We start from the raw sequence: 23550 nt of genomic DNA on the forward strand, positions 1-23550 counted from the left end.
AATTATATTATATTCACTATAATATCAGCCCTCTGCCTGATCACTAAGTATATGGTCTGGTGCTGCTATACCCTTTTAGGTTTGTCTCCACTAAAAGACTTTCTGGCAAAATAAGACAGGCTCATTCTAATCCGTTCTTCAACATATGTATATACAAGTGCTTCACACAAAATTAGAATATCATCAAAAAGTTAATTTATTTCAATTCTTCAATACAAAAAGTGAAACTCATATTATATAGTCATTATAAACAGAGTGATCTATTTCAAGTGTTTATTTCTGTTAATGTTGATGATTATGGCTTACAGCCAATGAAAACCCAAAAGTCATTACCTCAGTAAATTAGAATACTTTATAACACCAGCTTGAAAAATTATTTTAAAATCCGAAATGTTGGCCTACTGAAATGTATGTTCTGTAAATGCACTCAATGCTTGGTCGGGGCTCCTTTTGCTGCATCAAAATGCTGTGGCATGGAGGTGATCAGCCTGTGGCACTGCTGAGGTGTTATGGAAGCCCAGGTTGCTTTGATAGCAACCTTCAGCTCGTCTGCATTGTTGGGTCTGGTGTCTCTCATCTTCCTCTTGACAATATCCCATAGATTCTCTATGGGGTTAAGGTCAGGTGAGCTTGCTGGCCAATCAAGCACAGTGATACTGTTGTTTTTAAACCAGGTATTTGTACTTTTGGCAGTGTGGACAAATGCCAAGTCCTGCTGGTGAATGAAATTCCCATCTCCAAAAAGCTTGTCAGCAGAGGGAAGCATGAAGTGCTCTAAAATTTCCTGGTAGATGGCTGCGGTGACTTTGGTCTTGATACAACACAGTGGACCTACACCAGCAGATGACATGGCTCTCCAAACCATCACTGATTGTGGAAACTTCACATTAGACCTCAAGTAGCTTGGATTGTGTGCCTCGCCACTCCTCCTCCAGACTCTGGGACCTTGATTTCCAAATGAAACAAAATTTACTTTCATCCGAAAACAACACCTTGGACCACTGAGTAACAGTCCAGTTCTTTTTCTTCTTGGCCCAGGTAAGACGCTTCTGGCTTTGTCTATTGGTCATGAGTGGCTTGACACAAGGAATGCGACACTTGTAGCCCTTGTCCTGAATACGTATGTGTGTGGTGGCTTTTAAAGCAATGACTCCAGCAGCAGTCCATGCCTTGTGAATCTCCCCCAAATTTTTGAATGGTCTTTTCTTAGCAATCCTTTCAAGGCTGTGGTTATCCAGGTTGCTTGTGCACCTTTTTCTAATGTAAGGAGAAGAACCCAGCTAGGCGTGCTTCCTTTGGGACGGGTCCGAACCCGTTGGGGCTGTCACCTATGTTGCAAAGGGGAAAGCTTAAGGCCCTGGACTGTTCCCAGCAGTTGAGAAAAGGGGACCTGGCTAAGCTGAGGGAATTGTAGCGTGCGAGTAATCTGACAGTTACGGCGGGTACGTGCAGTGTGCAAGAGGTCCGTGTATGTGCTCCTAACGCAGAGTATCGTGAGAGAACCAGAGGGCAATAAACGGAGACTGTCATCAGAGCCATGTACCGATATTGCTGACACCGCTGACACCGTTGACACCTCTGACAGTGAGACAAAGGGCCCGTGTATGGGACATAGTCTCGCGCCCACGCAGACTGGAGAGTCATACCACCCATTGTGAACTTTATCCTGTAAAATTTCTAAACAGACCCCACATAGGGGAAACAGCTGTGCAGGACAGAGACATTGCCTTGTGTATTCCTTCTTCTTCCGGACCCAAAGCCGGCATCAGAACCACGAGGAAACATCACCCACAAAAGAACCCAAGATGCCATCCTCTCCAGGACAACACCGAATTTCCACAGCGCCATTGGTTTGGTGCCACCGTTTGCACCCAAGGAATTCACTGAGGACTGCGTCGGATTGATAAGTCTATTTCCTCTGAACGTATTGTCTCAGTTGCTTGTTTTACTACCGTGTTCCAAGTTGCAGTAATTTGTATTCAGAAAATTTCCCTCTACTTTTCCCTGCGTGGAGTATCCACTGTAGAATTAAATCCCCTGATTACCCTTGCTCTGACTACGTTTTGTTACTGCATCCTACGTGCCTGCTGTTACACTACCACACTTTTTCCTTCCACTCAACTCTCCATTAATATGCATGGATACAGCACTCTGTGAACAGCCAGCTCCTTTAGCAATGACCTTTTGTGGCTTACCCTTCTTGTGGAGTGTGTCAATGACTGCCTTCTGGACATCTGTCAAATCAGCAGTCCTCCCCATGATTGTAGAGCCTACTGAAACAGAATAAAGGACCTTTTTAAATGCTTAGGAAGCCTTTGCAGATTTTTTTGTTAATTATACTAATTTACTGAGATAAAGACTTTTGGGTTTTCATTGTCTGTAAGCCATAATCATCAACATTAACAGAAATAAACACTTGAAATAGATCACTCTGTTTGTAATTACTCTATATAATATATGATTTTCACTTTTTGTATTGAAGAACAGAAATAAATTAACTTTTTGATGATCTAATTTTTGTGAGAAGCACTTGTAAATATGACTATGTTCTTGTAACAAATGCTGAATATTAGTTTGATATTGTTTTCTATGTATCTGCAGGTGTCTGGTTGAGAAAGGAGAAGTGGCATTTGTGAAGCATAGCACGGTTTTTGAGAATACTGACGGTATGTCTTGCAACTGTCTCCAAGTCTGACATTATAGTTATTAGTAGTGGATGAGTACAGCATGCTAGCCTTCCTGACCATATTTACTGCACTTGGGCCTATTTGCCAATTTTTGCCTTAATGAAATTGGCAAGCCCCAAACATCACTAGAATGCTAAGAAACAGCCAAGTTCCTGCTCGGAGACTTACAAGATTCACAAATTTCTTAACATTATGGTAGAGATTTCAGAGTTATTATCAGGGTCCAAGAGATGCATCAGGATCCCCAGTGCAAGAAAAGTATATAGCTCCATACCCTCCAATTAGGGCAGCTCAACTCAATCAGGTTTATTTATTAAACAATTTACCAGCAGTTGAAATTATAAAATAATTAGTTTAGTCCATCTCTGGAAACAATTGTTTGTCTTACCTAAATGCATACATTTTGGCTAAAATTAATTGCGCTTCAATGAAAATAAAAACCTGGCACCATTTAAAGGGAACCTGCACCAGAAATAACACTGTTAACCTGCAGATATGGGGTGAATCTGCTGGTTAGTAGCGGTATTATGCTGTTCGCGGCCTGCACGCAGCCGAATGCAGCTAGGAGAAAATGTATCTTTTTTCTCACCACCAGCATTCGGTATTCAGTCATGGATGCCCTGACACTGGCTCTACATTGCAGCCGGCTGTAAGTCTGGGCCAGGGGTGCGGATACAGCAGCCGCTCTGTATATTCGAAGTGATGACTGAACCCGCGCTGGCGCCGCCCCCATGACGCTGGCAGGGAGAATAAAGATCATTTTTTCCCTGCTGCATCCAGCTGCGTGCAGGTGACGGGCATCATAATAACTCTGCTAACCTTCAGATTAACTGTATATCTGCAGGTTAACAGTGTTATTTCTGATGACAGGTTCCCTTTAATTTCTATGGCCTTTGTGTTGCACTTTCCATTACTGACTGCAGGAAGAGTTAACTGAGAATCCGCCTATGAACTTCTCGTTGTCGCTCCAAAGGGAGAGTTTCTAATTGTTATAAAACTTATCATATCTGTCCTATTTTATAGCTGCTTACAACTGGCTTATGACCACAAACCAAATCAAAGTTGAATGTGGAGGCAAACAAAAAGCCTGTAAAAGCTATACGACGCATACATTTTTAATTAAGTCAAATTGCAAAAAATTATATTTTTTCAGCTCCAAACCCATGCTTTTAAACGGTAACCGCTGTTTACATTTTTATTTCATAATTATATAATACTCATAAAAATAAGCAATTTTGTAATTTATCTCATCAGAGAAATCTGCTTCTTTCTCCTCCAGAACTGATAATTTATTCTCAGATTTCCCAATTCCCAAGGTAAATCTGCATTCAGTGCAGACAGATTGTTACATAGAGATAACAGGTGGCAATTTCTATTCATATTCAATATATGGAAAGGGGCAGGAGGTAGGAGCTAGAGTCAAAGCTCTTCCCTCCTCCATCGCCTCTATCATAGGCTCACATCCGGTAGGTCTGCTTGCTACTTATATCTGAACAAGGCCAACTTTACACAACCGTATTTTCAGTCCAAATTTGGCTGTAAACAAATGAGCAGCACACGGACCACACTCCGATTGTTCAATGGGGCAGCGCAAATGAGCTTTTTTTTCACTGAATGAATCTTCATGTGAAAAATGTCACAACATGCACTAGTTTCTTCTGTGTGTCAGATGAAACTTGCCTGTTCAAGACAATCGGTGCAAAACATTATCAAATTCCATATGGATCAATGGTATAGTATCCAATTTTTCGGATACATTGCAATTCTTCAACATTGGAACTACATTTGATCTTGAAAATATTGCTGATTTATAAAACAGATTGCATGCAGATAACAAATGAGGAAAGGGGTCCATTTTTTAAACGCTCGTGACAACTTAGCCTTATGGTAATAAATTTACTGATCATCAATAAGAAACTTTGAATTCCCAGCCGCTGCTTTGCAGGAAATGTAAGTAAATGATCTGGCACTGCTATTACCTTTGTCTTTCTGATGTTAATCTCTCAAAAGCTAGGAGAGAAAATATGTATAAAGCAGAATATGAAACCTAACTTTTATTAACTATTTCAAAATGGGTATTTCTGCAATAGGAACACAATATATTGAATGTGACCAAACATAGACCAGGTGCAGAAAGGTACAGCAGAACGTGATTGTTGGAAGTATCAGAGATCACGTGTCTCCAGATCACATGAAACCACCGTGTGGCCATAGGAAAGCGTCACTATGACGCGCTCAGTGCCGCGCTGTACTATAGGATGGTGAATTTAGAATAATAGGAGAGCACCACGTGTCCATGGGAACGTGTGACTATGACGCACTCGGTGATACATTATCCAATAGCTGGGTTAGCTCTGAATATCGCCACTCTCCCGTCGCTCTCGTAGGTTACATGGAAAACCCCCGAAATCTGGGCATGGCCAGATTATTGATGCGATCGTGAGGGGGCGTGAAAGAGGGAAAATAGCAATGAATGTTGCCAACCACTAAATAATGTTGTACCAAACACTTGGTTTTTAGTCCAGCTTTGTGATGGCTCTGTCATGGCCATAAAATACATGAGGAGTATACCAATAATGGTTTATCAGGGATTTAGCAGATAGCATTAGATCGAAAAATAATACAGAAAAAAGAAATTAAACAAAACACTTACTTTGCCCAATAATAGTGTATCCTGGGATTCAGAGGACATATAGGGTATAGGGAAAGACGAAAAGACAAGGAGGTAACGGCAGGATTAAAATAAATGAATGAGGCCAGTGAATAATGATAAATGTACTCAAAGAAAACAGCAAAAATTAATCTGCTCATTGAGCCCATGGGGATAGAGGTACTGAGACGAAAGATCCATTTCATCTCCCTCTGAAATAAGAGCTTGTCAAAGTTGCTCCCTCTCTCAATGTCTATAAATTTGATGGCCCTAATATTACCACCGTGTTCTTGATTGATGTGCCTGGCAATGGGTGTATCTATATTATTTTGAATATCCCCCAAATGTTCCCCCACTCTCCTCCAAAATTCTTGTATCGTCTTCCCAATGTATTCCTTTTCACAGGTATTTTTATAGATGACTCCCTTAGTTTTACAATAAATTAAGTTCTTGATGGAGAAACATTCCTGCGTAACTTCACTGGAGAAGATGTTGCCTGTCTCTAAATGTGCACATACCACACAACCGCTGCATTTTGTCTCAATCCCCTGGTCTAAGAGGGAGCCATGTTCTACTTTAGGTGGTGGAATGAAGTGACAATGAACAACGCGATACCCAATGGATCCATTTTCTAGTGAAATGTGATCATAGGGGATGATTGTCGCATTGTGGTCACGGATATCTTTATCCATTTTCAGTATGTCCCAATATTTTTCAAGGATGTCCCTAACTCGATGGGGCCTCATTATCATAGGTAGTGATTGAGTGGACGTTTCTGTTTTGTGTCCCAGTTTTTGCCCTAGGTATAAGGAGTTCTTATCTTTTTTGCTTGAGGTAGGAATGATGGTAAGCTTCTCTAAGTACACGGTCTTGCTAGCCCCTCATTAAAAACCTTTGTCTTAGATACCAAGACTTTTAGATCCCAAGTCCCTTTTATCATAACAATTTTGTCTTAACCCAAAGTATTGGCCTTTTGGGATGCCCCTTTTAAGTGAATGTGGGTGATGACTATCCCATCTAAGGAGTGCATTGGTCGATGTTGGTTTCTGATATATATTGGTGTAGAGTAATCCACTCTTGGTCTTTGTGATCATTAGATCAAGAAAGGGTATCTTAAGTGCATCAATCTCACATGTAAACTATAACCTAATGGAGTTAGTATTGAGAGTTTGTTCAAATTCAAGGAAGCTGTCACGTGGGCCACTCCATTGAAAAAAAAACATTGTCAATTAATCTGGCCCATAAAACAATATGTGTAGTATAACTGTTAGTATCTTCAGTGTCTTCCCACCAACCCAGGAAGAAATTAGCATAACTGGGAGCATAGGTGATCCCCATAACTGTACCCCTGAAATGATGGTGGACCATCCCGACAAAAGCAAAAAAGTTGTTAATGAGGACAAAATTGAGAAGTTGTCCACTACTTCTGCAACCCCTTCTCATACCCAATGCTTGGCTCCGATAAAATAAAAAAGCTTGTACTCACCTCCAGTATCGGCGCCGTTCCCGCAGTGTCAGCAATCGCACTCCCAGAGGCTCCCATGTGGTTGTTGTGACACATGAGCCCAGGACACAATCAGCGCTGGTGTTACTATCTCCGCTTTCTGTCGAATTGAACATGAAAAGGAAGTCAGAGATCAGCTGCTGCCCAAACTTCCTCTTCATGTTCAATTTTGTCAAAAGGCGGGGACAGTGACGCCAGCACTAATTGGGCGCTTGGGTCATGTGTCACAACAACAGCACGGGAGCCCCGGGGAGGGCAAGTGTGGACACCGCTGGAATGGTGCTCACATGGAAGGTGAGTGTAAACTTTTTTATTTTATTGGCACCATAGGTTGTCCTAGTAGAGGACAACCCCCTTAAGTACAAAGTTGTTGTGTACAAAACTGTCGATCTCTTAGGCAGATATAAAATATTCACCCGCCTTGATCCCCTTGTTATGGGAGATCGATGAATAGAGCGCCTCAACATCAAAGCTCGCCAGCTACACCCCTTCCTCAACTGGGTCACCTTCCAGCCTATTAAGGAGTTCCTGTTATGATCCGGTGACCTTGGAGCCGCATGAGACGTTCTCAGGAGTAGGTGGAACCTGTACTGACCGCAAACCCTAAACTGACACCGCAACTAGAAGTAGCCGTGGGGTGTACCTAACACATCCTAGACACCTCGACACAGCCGGAGGACTAAATACCCCTATAGATGGAGATGGGAATTCGATCTTGCCTCAGAGCAGAACCCCAAAGGATAGGCAGCCCCCCACAAATATTGACTGTGAGTATTAGAAGACACACGCAGGCAGAAATCAGGATTTAGCAAAAGAGGCCACCCTTCCATTTGACAAGGTACTGAAGCCTCCGCCTCGAAAAGCGAGAATCCAAAATTTTCTCAACCACGTACTCCAACTCCCCATCAACCAACACAGGGGCCGGAGGATCAACAGAGGGAACAACGGGCACCACATATTTCCGCAATAAAGATCTATGGAAGACATTATGGATAGAAAAAGAGGCCGGAAGGGCCAATCGAAAAGACACAGGATTAATAATCTCAGAAATCCTATAAGGACCAATAAACCGAGGCTTAAACTTAGGGGAAGAAACCTTCATAGGAACATGACGGGAAGACAACCAAACCAGATCCCCAACCCGAAGCCGGGAACCAACACACCGACGACGGTTAGCAAAATGTTGAGCCTCCTCCAGAGACAACACCAAATTGTCCACCACATGAGCCCAAATCTGCTGCAACCTGTCAGCCACAGAATCCACACCAGGACAGTCAGAAGGCTCAACCTGCCCCGAAGAAAAACAAGGATGAAAACCAAAATGACAAAAGAAGGGCGAAACCAAGGTAGCCGAACTAGCCCGATTATTAAGGGCAAACTCGGCCAATGGCAAGAAAGCCACCCAATCATCCTGATCAGCAGACACAAAGCATCTCAAATAAGTTTCCAAAGTCTGATTAGTTCGCTCGGTCTGGCCATTTGTCTGAGGATGAAATGCGGAAGAAAAAGACAAATCAATGCCCAGCCTAGCACAAAAGGCCCGCCAAAACCTAGAAACAAACTGGGAACCTCTGTCGGACACAATATTCTCCGGAATACCATACAAACGAACCACATGCTGAAAAAACAACGGAACCAAATCAGAAGAGGAAGGCATTTTAGGCAAAGGCACCAAATGAACCATCTTAGAGAACCGGTCACAAACAACCCAGATAACAGACATCCTCTGGGAAACCGGAAGATCAGAAATGAAATCCATAGAAATATGCGTCCAGGGCCTCTCAGGGACCGGCAAAGGCAAAAGCAACCCGCTAGCACGGGAACAACAAGGCTTGGCCCGCGCACAAGTCCCACAGGACTGCACAAAAGAACGCACATCACGTGACAAAGAAGGCCACCAAAAGGACCTACCAACCAAATCTCTGGTACCAAAAATACCAGGATGGCCAGCCAACACAGAACAATGAACCTCAGAAATCACTCTACTAGTCCATCTATCAGGAACAAACAGTTTCCTCACTGGACAGCGGTCAGGTTTGTCAGCCTTAAATTCCTAAAGAACCCGTCGTAAATCAGGGGAAATGGCAGAAAGGACCACCCCTTCTTTCAGAATGCCGACCGGTTCAAGGACCTCAGGAGAATCGGGCAAAAAACTCCTAGAGAGGGCATCAGCCTTAATATTCTTAGAACCCGGAAGATACGAGACCACGAAATCAAAACGGGAAAAAAGCAAGGACCATCGAGCCTGTCTAGGATTCAACCGTCTTTCAGACTCGAGGTAAATCAGATTTTTATGATCAGTCAAGACCACAATACGGTGCTTAGCTCCCTCAAGCCAATGTCGCCATTCCTCAAACGCCCACTTCATAGCCAACAACTCCCGATTGCCGACATCATAATTGCGTTCAGCAGGCGAAAATTTACGGGAGAAGAATGCACACGGTTTCATCAAGGAACAAACAGGATCCCTCTGAGACAAAACGGCCCCTGCCCCAATCTCAGAAGCGTCAACCTCAACCTGAAACGGAAGAGAGACATCCGGTTGACGCAACACCGGAGCAGAAGTAAATCGGCGTTTAAGCTCCTGAAAGGCAGAGACAGCCGCAGAGGACCAATTCGTCACATCAGCGCCTTTCTTCGTCAAATTGGTCAAGGGTTCAACCACACTGGAGAAGTTAGCAATGAAACGGCAATAAAAATTAGCAAAGCCCAAAAATTTCTGAAGGCTCTTCACGGATGTTGGTTGAATCCAATCATGAATGGCCTGAACCTTAACCGGATCTATCTCTATAGATGAGGGAGAAAAAATGAAGCCCAAAAAAGAAACCTTCTGCACTCCAAAGAGACATTTAGACCCCTTCACAAACAAGGCATTATCACGAAGGATCTGAAATACCATCCTGACCTGTTCCACATGAGACTCCCAATCATCGGAAAAAATTAAAATGTCATCCAAATATACAATCATGAATTTATCAAGATAATTCCGGAAGATATCGTGCATGAAGGACTGAAAAACAGATGGAGCATTAGAGAGTCCGAATGGCATCACAAGGTATTCAAAATGGCCTTCGGGCGTATTAAACGCAGTTTTCCATTCATCACCCTGCTTAATACGAACAAGATTATATGCCCCCCGAAGGTCAATCTTCGTAAACCAACTAGCCCCCTTAATCCTAGCAAACAAATCGGAAAGCAGAGGTAAAGGGTATTGAAACTTGACCGTGATCTTATTCAAGAGGCGATAATCAATACAGGGTCTCAAGGAGCCATCCTTCTTAGCAACGAAAAAAAATCCCGCTCCCATCGGTGAAGAAGATGGCCGAATATGCCCTTTCTCCAAAGACTCGTTAACATAACTCCGCATAGCGGTATGTTCAGGCACAGACAGGTTGAAAAGTCGGCCCTTAGGAAACTTACAGCCTGGAATCAAGTCAATCGCACAATCACAGTCCCTATGCGGTGGAAGGGAACTGGACTTGGGCTCATCGAATACATCCTGAAAATCAGACAACAACTCTGGAATTTCAGAAGAGGAAGAAGAGGAGATTGACATCAAAGGAACGTCATTATGAACCCCCTGACATCCCCAACTAGTCACAGACATAGACTTCCAATCCAACACAGGATTATGTACCTGCAACCACGGAAAACCCAGCACGATAGCATCATGCAAATTATGCAACACCAGAAATCGACAATCTTCCTGATGGGCTGGCGCTATGCACATGGTCACCTGTGTCCAGAACTGGGGCTTATTTTTAGCCAAAGGTGTAGCATCAATGCCCCTTAAAGGAATAGGGTTCTGCAAAGACTACAAGGGAAAACCACAACGCCTGGCAAACTCAAAGTCCATTAAGTTCAAGGCGGCGCCTGAATCCACAAACGCCATGACAGAAAATGATGACAATGAGCATATCAAGGACACAGATAACAGAAATTTAGGTTGTACAGTACTGATGGTAACTGAACTAGCGATCCTCTTTGTCTTAGGGCAGACTGAAATTACATGAGAAGCATCGCCACAATAAAAACACAACCTATTCTGACGTCTGAATCCTTGTTGTTCTGTTCTAGACAGAATCCTATCATACTGCATTGGCTCAGGCATCTGCTCTGAGGACAACGCCACAGCGCGCACAGTTCTGCGTTCCCGCAAGCGCCGATCAATCTGAATGGCCAGAGACATAGAATCACTCAGACCGAAAGGCGTGGGAAACCCCACCATAACATCTTTGACAGATTCAGAAAGACCCTTTCTGAAAATTGCCGCCAAAGCATCATCATTCCATTTAGTCAACACAGACCATTTTCTAAATTTCTGACAATACAATTCTGCCGCTTCTTGACCCTGAACCAGGGCCAACAAGGTCTTCTCCGCTTGATCCACCGAATTTGGTTCATCATATAATAATCCTAAAGCCTGAAAAAAGGCATCTAAATTAAGCAAGGCCGGATTTCCAGATTCCAGGGAAAATGCCCAATCCTGAGGATCGCCACGCAGCAGGGAGATGACAATTTTAACCTGCTGAATGGAATCACCAGAGGATCGGGGTCTCAGAGCAAAAAACAGTTTACAGTTGTTTTTAAAACTCAAAAATTTGGACCTGTCCCCAAAAAACAAATCAGGAGTAGGAATCTTAGGCTCCAAAACTGGAGTCTGAACAATATAATCAGAAATATCCTGTACCCTAGCAGCAAGCTGGTCCACACGAGAAGCTAATCCCTGAACATCCATGCTAGCACAAGACTCCTCAGCCACCCAGAGAAAAAGAGGGAAGAAGAGACAAACAGGCTACAGAAAAAAAATGGCTCAACACCTTTATTCCCTTCTTCTGAGATGCATTTAACTCATTGTTGGCCAGTTGTACTGTTATGATCCGGTGACCTTGGAGCCGCATGAGACGTTCTCAGGAGTAGGTGGAACCTGTACTGACCGCAAACCCTAAACTGACACCGCAACTAGAAGTAGCCGTGGGGTGTACCTAACACATCCTAGACACCTCGACACAGCCGGAGGACTAAATACCCCTATAGATGGAGATGGGAATTCTATCTTGCCTCAGAGCAGAACCCCAAAGGATAGGCAGCCCCCCACAAATATTGACTGTGAGTATTAGAAGACACACGCAGGCAGAAATCAGGATTTAGCAAAAGAGGCCACGCTATCTAAATAGGAAAGGATAGGACAGAATACTAAGCGGTCAGTATTAAAACCCTAAAAATATCCACAGCAGATAATACAAAAATTCCACCATCTAACTAAAGACATGGAATGTATATCTGCATCTCCTGAGAATCCAACTTGACTGAAAATATCCAAACACAGTCTAAGCTGGACAAGAAAAAACAATGAATAGCACTGAATTGTAAAGCACACAGCATGTGTGCTGAGAAACAAAACCAGACACTTATCTTGACTGATTTGGCAGCAGGGCAGGAGGAACCAGACAGAGATGCATAACCTCCAAGAACAATGGACAACTGTCAAGGACTAATGAATCCTGCAAGCCTAAATACCCCAGTCAGAGCTGCAATCAGCAGGGACACCTGCCCAGGATTGCAACCAGGGACAACTGTATTACCACCAGCAACCACCTGAGGGAACCCAAGAGCAGAATTCACAACAAGTTCCATAGTGTCCCTAATGTAGGAGAGAAAGGCAAAGACAAAAATCCCCACCCTATGTCCCACACTATGTATGCCTTATTCTGTGGGTCTACCTTTGATTTAGGACGAGCTCTTATGTAACATGGGAAGGGCGTAGAAGGTGGCCAGAACTGGATGTTTGGAGATCATGTAGTCAAATTCTTCTTTACCAATGAGGTTGTTCCTCCTTGCTTCAAGAAGAAGTCAGGACAAGACCTCTCCTCAGTCGATGATGGCATTGGATTTCTGGGTAGTATGCCATATGCAGATTGATCCCCTAGAAGGGTAAAGGCCCCGTCTCACTAAGCGATTTACCAACGATCACGACCAGCGATACGACCTGGCCGTGATCGTTGGTAAGTCGCTGTGTGGTCGCTGGGGAGCTGTCACACAGACCGCTCTCTCCAGCGACCAACGATCAGGGGAACGACTTCGGCATCGTTGAAACTGTCTTCAACGATGCCGAAGTCCCCCTGCAGCACCCGGGTAACCAGGGTAAACATCGGGTTACTAAGCGCAGGGCCGCGCTTAGTAACCCGATGTTTACCCTGGTTACCAAAAAAAACAAACAGTACATACTCGCCTTTCGGTGTCCAGGCCCCTTGCCGTCTGCTTCCTGCTCTGACTGAGATCCGGCCGTACAGTGAGAGCAGAGCGCAGCGGTGACGTCACCGCTGTGCTCTCACTTCTCACTGTACGGCCGGCAGTCAGTGAGAGCAGGAAGCAGACGGCAAGGGACCTGACGGACATCAGAAGGCGAGTATGTATTGTTTGTTTTTTTTTACATTTACGCTGGTAACCAGGGTAAACATCGGGTTACTAAGCGCGGCCCTGCGCTTAGTAACCCGATGTTTACCCTGGTTACCAGTGAAGACATCGCTGGATCGGTGTCACACACACCGATTCAGCGATGTCAGCGGGGCCTCAACGACCAAAAAAAGGTCCAGGCCATTCCGACACGACCAGCGATCTCGCAGCAGGGGGCTGATCGCTGGTACGTGTCACACATAGCGAGATCGCTATGGAGGTCGCTGTTGCGTCACAAAACTTGTGACTCAGCAGCGATCTCGCTAGCGATCTCGCTATGTGAGACGAGGCCTTAAGACACATGTCACAACAGTGATCTGTGTCCATATTTACTATATTACCTCCTTTGTCTGAGGGTTTGATAGTAATAAGAGGACGCTTCTCAAGGGAGACGAGTGCTGACATCTGATGTGTAGATAGATTATGTCTATTCTGTGTAGTCTTGATCTCCAATATCTCCTTGGTGACTAAATTAAGAAAGACTTCTATAGATAAGAGATTACCCATGGTGTGGGGCATTTTTTTACTCTTATTTTTCAGAGCTGTAAATGAACCAAAACCTGCATGAGCAGTGAGGGGGAAGGGGGGGGGGGTGTCAAGATCAGCCATTAGTTTGACAGAAAGTAAATCAATGGGTATGTTCAAATCTGCACCTGTTGTTCGATCCATTTGGGAGTAATGTTTCCACAGTTTCAAGTTCCTGGCAAAATGGTTGAGATCTTTAATCCACTCGGAAGCAAAAAATCAGTTGTTGATAAAAATGAGAATCCTTCACTTAGTGCTGACATTTCCATATCACTAAGCGGTCTATTAGAAAGATTCATGATGTGTAATTTTATATCTGGTCTCTTGTCTGTAGGTTGCGGTTCCGAAGTGAATAGTTTCGGTCCAAAAAAAGCAGTTTTATTTTGACGGCCAGACTGATGTTCTCCTCAAGAATAACCCCTTGTTCTTTCCCTCTGTCACCCTTGTTGTGGTCTGTTCTGTGTCTCAGAGTCTGACTGTACTGTCTCAGTTAAAGTGATGTCATTGTCACTTCCCTCCCCCCCCATTCTAGTTTTCTAGTTGATCGCCAAGAACTTGGTAAATTATATTGTCTCTGAAATCCTGGAGGTCCCTAAGATATTGATTGTGTTGATATTTATGTTGATATTGATTGTGTTTTTTTTTTAATGATATTATAATTTTTCAGTAGTATTTTATAAATGGCTTTTTTCAAATTCAAATCTGTTTCACCCGGAAACGTTGTAGTCACTTCAATTTCTTCTTTAAGGTTATCGTTTTATAGGCCTAGATTTGCATTTACCTCCACCAAAAGAAGCTGCATAAATGTCAGCGAACTGTTCATAGCTTCTTTCTCGCAGTGTAGTGCAGTGTGTAGATACTCAACAGTTGGAGATTTCTGCAACGTAGCACAGGGAGAAGGATAATTTATGAACCATGTGGGACTATGCTATTTTTTTTATAATTTCCAAACACTGAATTTCCCACCAAAATGTTATTTCTTCCTTGTGAGTTTTATTGAGTTCCCTGAATGCAGCAGTATATGTGGCTGTATATTTTTTTCTGAGAGAAGATTTTCTCACAGTAGATATCCTTTGCCCCTGAAAGCCAAAGTTCAGTGTCTGGACCCACTGACAAAAATCTGGACATACCAAGTACCAATATAATAAATCAATAAGCCCCAGATGATGATGTAGGGCCAAATAGCTCTCAAGAGCAAACAATGTCAAAAGCAAGGAGAGAATATATGTATAAAGCAGAATATAAAACCGAACATTTATTAATTATTTAACAGGAGCTATGCCTGGAATAGGAACACAATATATCGAATGTGACAACACATAGACAAGGTGCACTAAGGTACAGCAGAAGGTTCAAAACTGCTCGTTAATACCAGTGATCATAAATACTGGTTCAATATCACCCCATTTTTATGATCAGACAAGACCATCCAGAAAAAGCACACAGTTGAGGCTAGAAGACCAACATTAGCATACTCTGTTGTGCCCCATGTGGTTGCTCCTGCCCTGACAAGGACAATACCCAAGTATGGTACTATCACTTAAGTAACCCCAATATCCTAATGTGTTTCCTCCTCCGTACCGAGGATTCTTTAGGGGAGTGTATTTGTGGGGGGAAAGGAAAGATATGGAACATGGTCCTGTAGTGAAAGGATACCTCGAGAGAGGCTCTCAGGGTGTGGGGCAGCCAGATATAATGTGTGGTCACAAGGCACCTTTACTTCAAAATGAGTGCTATAAATAGGGTATGTATCATCTCACCTGTACCTGGCGTCCAATGTCATTACTGGGAAGTGTCAGGGATCACTTGTTCCAAGATCACATGAAAGTGGTACATATCCATAGGAATGTGGCAGAGCCGAAAAATTACAGATGTCTTTTCAAACTTCTCTAGAATTGTAGTTCGATTTTCTACAATCACACACTATTAAATCATGTACACAACAGTAGGATGGTAGTTACACATAAAAAATGTGTTAATAACAAATGTACAATAAACTACAATATAACAAAATAAAAAAAAGTATATGCACAAAATTAGCAACTGTACCTCTTTCTAATATGTCAAAGAATGCTTAATTCACAAAAAGTTAATAGAAAAGACACAAATAATCATTAAAATATTTAAAAACACACAGTAGTATGTATCAACACATTTCGCCACCTGTGGTATTGGACATTAGACAAGGAGGTAGCTCACACATGACAACAATAAAGCCTGTTACCCCACATACACTCACTGGCCACTTTATTAGGTACACCTGTCCAACTTCTTGTTAACACTTAATTTCTAATCAGCCAATCACATGGCGGCAACTCAGTGCATTTAGGCATGTAGACATGGTCAAGACAATCTCCTGCAGTTCAAACCGAGCATCAGTATGGGGAAGAAAGGTGATTTGAGTGCCTTTGAACGTGACATGGTTGTTGGTGCCAGAAGGGCTGGTCTGAGTATTTCAGAAACTGCTGATCTACTGGGATTTTCACGCACAACCATCTCTAGGGTTTACAGAGAATGGTCCGAAAAAGAAAAAAAATCCAGTGAGCGGCAGTTCTGTGGGCGGAAATGCCTTGTTGATGCCAGAGGTCAGAGGAGAATGGGCAGACTGGTTCGAGCTGATAGAAAGGCAACAGTGACTCAAATCGCCACCCGTTACAACCAAGGTAGGCCTAAGAGCATCTCTGAACGCACAGTGCGTCGAACTTTGAGACAGATGGGCTACAGCAGCAGAAGACCACACCGGGTACCACTCCTTTCAGCTAAGAACAGGAAACTGAGGCTACAATTTGTACAAGCTCATCGAAATTGGACAGTAGAAGATTGGAAAAACGTTGCTTGGTCTGATGAGTCTCGATTTCTGCTGCGACATTCGGATGGTAGGGTCAGAATTTGGCGTAAACAACATGAAAGCATGGATCCATCCTGCCTTGTATGGAGCATCTTTGGGATGTGCAGCCGACAAATCTGCGGCAACTGTGTGATGCCATCATGTCAATATGGACCAAAATCTCTGAGGAATGCTTCCAGCACCTTGTTGAATCTATGCCACGAAGAATTGAGGCAGTTCTGAAGGCAAAAGGGGGTCCAACCCGTTACTAGCATGGTGTACCTAATAAAGTGGCCGGTGAGTGTATATTGTAGGATGATATATGAAACAATAATGGAAAAGAACTCAGAAGAGAACTGCATGTCAATAACACTTACCAAAAAAAAGTGCTGGACAGATAATACAAATTATACAAAGAATACCAGCAAGGTACAACATCAACTCAAAAGGCAAAAATAAACATGAGTAAATCAGCCATTCGACCCTGAGGGATAAAGCATGTGAGCTAGAGGTCCAACGCGTATCACTGTGTTCACAGCTTCATCAGGGGTCACTATTAAATCATAACTGCATTTACTATAGATCAAGATGTAAGTTATTATCATGGAGAGGTGATCAAAAGCGATGATTTAGTTACTTACATATTTCCTTAATTTACTGACACAAATTTAAAGCTCACAGTATACCCTTGTGCACTCAAAGAACCTAACATAGATACTTAAAGGATTGTATCAAGTTCATGTTATTGCCTACGCGTGGGATAGGGGTAAATTCCCGATTGCTGGAGGTCCAAACTACTGGGATCCCTACTGATTCTGAGAACTGGGGCTTCCTGCAAATGGAGCTGTGGTCGATCATGCACACCTCTGCTCCATTCTTTCTCTATGGAACTGCCGGAGATGGCTGAGTGTAGTGTTTGGCTAGTGTTCAGCACTCCCATTAGGAATGAATGGAGCAGAGGTGCACATGATTAAACACCGCACCATTCACATGGGGCTCCTCAGAGCCCTGGTTCTCGGGATTGGTGAGGGTATTAGTGGTTAAACTCCCAGCAATCTCAAAATTATTCCCTCTCCTATGGATAGAAGATAACTTCCAAACTTACTACAACCCCTTTAATGAGAATATAATTTATTAAGTCAGAGTTTTAAATTATTTTTTTTTCAATTTTGATATCTTATATTGCTATCTGTATTTAAGAAAAATATACAAAATCTTGTAATTTTCTTAGACCTGTAGACCTAATTTCAGATTTCTATTGCATGCTGGGCACGTGGATATTTGCAGCAATATACTGACTCATATGCTAACTTTTATATAATCTAATCTGAGCAAAGGTCATTGTGAAGGGAGAGGTAGAGGTGAGCTGAAATATCACCATATCACTTATAGTGAATGGTGAATACCATGCTATCTGTTGTATATAGAGGTATTACATCGCATGGAAATCCTGTCTGTGATGATGTTGATACTATTGAAAAATTGAAAAGTTTTCTGTACAGAACAGGAAATATAGCATAAGTCATAGAGAAAATCATACAGAAAGTCATCAGCTATGATTTTTTTTTATTTAGACAGTGATATGGAAAATGAAAGAAAAAATCTCAAAAATTTGTATAAGTATGTTTAAAATAATTTAAACAATAGGTCATTTTCTTGTTGACACAGTTCAGTTAATGATACACTTTTATTTTTAGGAAACAATGATAAAGAATGGGCATCCAATTTAAATTCTTCTGATTTCCAGTTGCTGTGCCCGAATGGTGCCAGGGCAGAGGTGACTCAGTATGCGGACTGTAACTGGGCTCAGGTCCCGGCACATGCGGTTATGGTACATCCACAGATGAATATACATGCATTGTTTGGCCTTCTGGACAAGGCTCAGGTATGGATTGTCACCAGAACTATATTTTGTTATTCTTGTAAATTATTCTTGTAAAATGTACCCAGGATGTTAGATGGCAACTCACAATTTGCTGATTGGAGTGGTAGAATATTTGATAACAGTTGGTGACACTTCCCTTGACAAAAGATAAGTCAATTGTTGCTGTTCAAAGGGACCGTTTACTGGATTTTTTACATTTTAAACAGAGCATCTCCTCCAATTGATTCTGCTCTGATGATTCTGGAACAGTTTTCCTTTTCTTCTCTGCCAAAAGTTAGGCTCTTGGTAATAAAGATGCAAATTCACCCTTCAACCAACTGGGCATTTACTACAGAACTCTGTGGGCAGAGCCATGTTTTGATTGGCCAGCATCCCAGGAGAGAAAAAAACGCACACAGAAAAATTCTGTGGTATACGCCCAGTTGGTGGGAGGGAAGAGTTGCTTCTTTATTTCCGCAAGGCATAAAAGTGGAACGGAGGGGCAAAGAAGGAAAAATTTTCCAGTATCAATGGAGCTGCATCTTTTGGAGAAGATACTCGGTTTAAATTTAAAAAAAATCCAGTGGAAGGTCTGGTTTAAATATTCAACATCAGAATACATCTTAACTACTGACTTTATTACTTTGTCTGATGGTTTTATTTTTATTACAGGATTATTATGGGAGTGACAGTAGTTCTGTTTTTAGAATGTTCAACTCTTCAAAATATAATAAAATGGATCTAATCTTTAAAGACTCTACCCAAAAGATTGTCCCTGTCAGAGAGAAGAAAACATATGAGCAGTGGCTAGGCAGAAATTACATTGACTCTGTAGAGGGCTCCCAGTGCTCATCTAGTAAAGGTAAGACATTTGTGTAATGTACAGTCAAAGCCAAATGTATTGAGACTGACACAAACTTTGGCTCTCACAAAGTTCTCTGCCTCAGTGGTTTTAGACATTTTAGTCAGATGTTTCTATTATTTCTTAAGTACAATTATAAGCATTTCACAAGTTTTTAAGCTTTCATTGACAAATACATCAAGTTTCTGCAAAAATTCATTATTTACAGTGGTGACCCTTATTTTTCAAGCTTCTGGGCTAACTCTTGACCAGTGGTAACTTATTCTTGCCTAATCGGTGCTTGCAGTTTATCCCAATTTCTGTGTTTTTGTTTGTCTCTAAACCCTTTTGGGGGATTTCACCCCACGTTCTCAATGGGATTGAGATTTAGGAGTTTCCTGGTCATGGACTCAATATTTAAATGATTTGTTCCCCAAGCTACATAGCGATGACTTTTACCTTGTGACACGGTGTACCATCATGAAGGAAAAAGCATTGTTCATCACCAAATTGCTCCTGGATCGTTGGGACAAGTTGCTTTTGGAGGATTCTTAGATGGGATCAATCCCAATCGAGAACATGTGGTCAATCCTCAAAAAGAAGATGGCCAAAAAACCCTACAGAAAATGAAAAATTCCAAGCACTGAAGACAAGAATGAGTTGCCATCAGCCAGGATTTGTCCCAGAAGCTGATATCCAGCATACCAGGACAGATTGCAGAAGTCAGGGCAAACTATGTACATATAGTCTTTTCATAAACTTGATGTCTTTGCCAATAAAAGTGTTACAACTTATGAAACACTTATAATTGTATATCAGTAATCATAGAAACATCTGATGGAAAGACCTAAACACTGAAGCAGCAAAGTTTGTGTAAAGTAAAAATTGTATCTGTCTCAAAATGTTTGATCACGACTATATGACAGCCTCTGACCTACTGAATATAAAATTCTATGTTTAAGGCCGGCGTCACACTTGCGAGTGTAATGCGAGGAACTCGCATCAATACCCAGCACTTCCGCTGGCGCTCGGGACCGGAGCATTCAGCTGCATAGAAATACTTGCAACCGCGCACTCCGGTTTCGGGTGCCGGTGGCAGTGCCGGGTATTGATGCAAGTTTCTCGCATTACACTCGCAAGTGTGACACCGGCCTAACCCTCAATTCTGGATGCAAAGCAAATGGCAACAAAGTGTTTGATATCTGAGAACCAAATGTAAAATGTTTCAGTCCCATAGAAGCGAATGACACATTGGTCATGCATGTGCACTACGACTCCTTGTTCTTGCGACAAGTGAGGGTCCCAGTGGTTGTACTCTCTGCAACCCTACATTTATCTTCTATTTTGTGAACAGCTCATTACTGTATTTAGAGAGTAAGCCCCTTTAAATTACATCGCACACTGGAAATATTATCATGCAATGCACACAATCATTAAAAGACCTGTACAGGAGTTCTGTGCACCATTCTATGGGTGCAGTAGATGCAGGCATGCTCTGTATATAAGGGTTTGTCATTATGAGAGAGTACACACTGTGTGTTAATTAGTTAGTTAATAATAAAGCTATTTTCAAGCTTCATCAAAATTAATTGAATACATGATAAAAATGGCATAATTTCATTATTTTCTTTCTTTCTCCAACAGCTATAACTCCAGTGAACACCATCTTATTACTAATTAGCAGCATCCTACTAATTAAGTTTTCTGCATAATTACCAACTACTGAATCCTCAAGATGCCTTTGGAAATTGCAGAGCTGTAAACATGGTGATTTTTTGTTCTGCAGAAGACACAAGTCTGTAAATGATGAATCTACGGCTATTCCTTGTGTACCTGTCTTGTGAACAATCCCGACCCACAATTATCAAACAGGATTTTTTATAATAACATTTTATAAGAAAAACAGGCAATACACTATTTATTACCATAGCATTATCATCCAGCAGGTATATATTTACATGGATAAATGCATGTATATCTTCATTAACTTCACGTGACATAAACAACAAGTGTTATTTTATTTACTAATGTTCCTTAAGTGACTTTTTCATGTATGTATTACTGGGGTCATGTCCATGAGGGCTGGTTTAGTGTAGATATAAATCAATAGGAATTAAAGGGACTCTGTCAACACAGAATGACTGCTCAAACCAAGTACAGGCGCTAGGTTCATCAAGGTGGGGCCAATCATTTAAGTGCAGCTTCTGACCGACTTTTTCATCTATCTCCATCCATCAGTTGGCTCAATAAAGCAAGGGAGGGTGGAAATAGATGGAAAACAAGCAGGTTGGAAGATGTACTTAAATGTTCAGCTACCCCATTATGCACTGAGCGACTGTACTTGGTTTGAACAGGCATTCTGTGCTGACAGTCCCTTTAAGGAGACAGGGACAACAAACAGCGGGAATAAAATAAGTACAAAAACTGGCTGCTTTTAATCTAACCATAGGTCCTCTTTAAATGGAGGGTTGTCAGGTTATGGTTATCTCGCTATTATGATCGATTCTCACATGGCGTATTTTACAACTGTCGATTTGGTCATATTGAAGCTTATGTAAAATCATCATGTATAAAATATGGATTTGTGTATCACTGTTTGCAATGCAATAGGTGTAATCCCTAGCATGTCTGAGGCAAAACTGCATCAAAATTTGTATTTAACACATTTTGGATTTTGTGGTAAACTAGATGATCAGAAAAAAGGCACTGTTTTTATTCATCTTTAACATCATTGTCAGAATCCATAAGTTCTCGAAAATAATGGGGATCCTTGTTTAGGAAAGCCTTCATATGCTGTTTGGTATTTTCATGGACTCATTGTAACGCCGGCGTCCCTGCTTGACTTCACCGTGTCCTCCCGGCAGGGATGACGATGTGGTCACCACTTCGGCCACTCAGTTGTTCCTTCTGCTCTGTTCCCTGCCACGGCTTCCTGCTCCCAGGGCCTGCGCACATCGGGCAGGTCTCCCGGCAGCGCGCTTAGGGCATGCGTGCTCCCGGCTTCTTAAAGAGGCAGTGCGCACACTCCGGAAATGTCCCCACCGTAAAGCTGGAAGGCATCAGGTACTTAAGACACCCTCCGCTTTAGGGAGGTACCTGGGCAACTTTAGTTTCTAGTTAGTGTTTGTCCCCATAAGTTTGTTGTCAGGTCCCTGTTCCTGAACCGTCCTGTCTGAACCTGTTTCAAAGCCAGTCCTGTCTGAACCTGAACCTAAGCTTGTTCTACCAGAATCTGAACCTGAGTCCTGAACCCATCCTGTCTGAACCTGCAACTGTATCTTCTGCTAGCATTCCAGAACCTGTCTTGTCTAAGCCCTGAGTCCATTCCATCGGAACATCCTGTTCTGTCTGAACCTTATCCTGTTCTGTCTGAACAGTCTCTGATATCCATTCTTCATGTGATTCCTAATCCTGTCCTGCCAGTGAATCAGAGACCCTTGGAGTCAGCTACTGCAGTACTGGGGACTGTGCTGGAGTGGTAACTGGTGGCTACCTGCAATTCAAGCCTAACTCCACCATCAGTGGCTCTAGTGAAAACCAGGTAGCCGCTTAGCCATGCCCTTCCAGGGTAAGCCCGGCCTGTGGCACAGTGGATTCACGATGGTGATACTCATTCACTTGAATGGCTGAATTTGGAATGCAAATCAGCCCAGAGTAGGATGGGACTAGTAGAGATGAGCAAACCTTTTATCAAATGGTGCGCCGAACATTCCCGAACACCACTGAGTTCAATGGGAGACTAAACCAAATATATATACAACACGTTAAGAGGGTCCAAAAAGCTTGATAAACAGCTCAAATTAGGGGCAGACACCAGGAAAAGTGGCATCAATTGACCCAGAGTACAAATAGTATAATTGCGCAGCATGGATACATGGGACAGGGCTTGGACCAGCATTTCTAGCTGAAACATTGATCAGTAGCAGGTGGATGAGTAACAGGTGTAGGCCTGCTGCTCTGAGAGGTCTGCCAAATTTAGGCAACACGCATGAAGGAGACCCAACTTGGAGTCCAAACATTTCCAAAATTAGGGGCAGACTCCAGGAAAAGTTGCATCAATTGACCCATTGTAGAAATTTGATAATTGCACAGCAGCAGTCAGCCATAGGCCCTGCATGAGGTATCAGGATCTGAGCCAGTGTTTAGCGATTTGAATTAAAGGGAAGGTGCCATAAAAAAAAAATTTTTTACAGCAA

The 23550-nt window shown here is 42.5% G+C and overlaps 1 protein-coding gene across 1 annotated transcript in view; it reads left to right on the top strand.

Moving 5' to 3' along the window:
• Positions 1-22050, top strand: part of MELTF (melanotransferrin) — a 153422-nt gene extending 131372 nt beyond the window's left edge. Inside the window, exons 13-16 of the mRNA XM_077290401.1 lie at positions 2602-2666; positions 18347-18534; positions 19186-19375; positions 20999-22050. Of these exons, the coding sequence (XP_077146516.1) occupies positions 2602-2666; positions 18347-18534; positions 19186-19375; positions 20999-21066 (511 nt within the window). The 3' untranslated portion in view covers positions 21067-22050. The remainder of the gene's footprint in view (positions 1-2601; positions 2667-18346; positions 18535-19185; positions 19376-20998) is intronic.
• Positions 22051-23550: the final 1500 nt, after the last annotated feature.

This window comes from Ranitomeya variabilis, chromosome 2 (assembly GCF_051348905.1).
Source record: "Ranitomeya variabilis isolate aRanVar5 chromosome 2, aRanVar5.hap1, whole genome shotgun sequence".
Lineage (NCBI taxonomy): Eukaryota > Metazoa > Chordata > Amphibia > Anura > Dendrobatidae > Ranitomeya > Ranitomeya variabilis.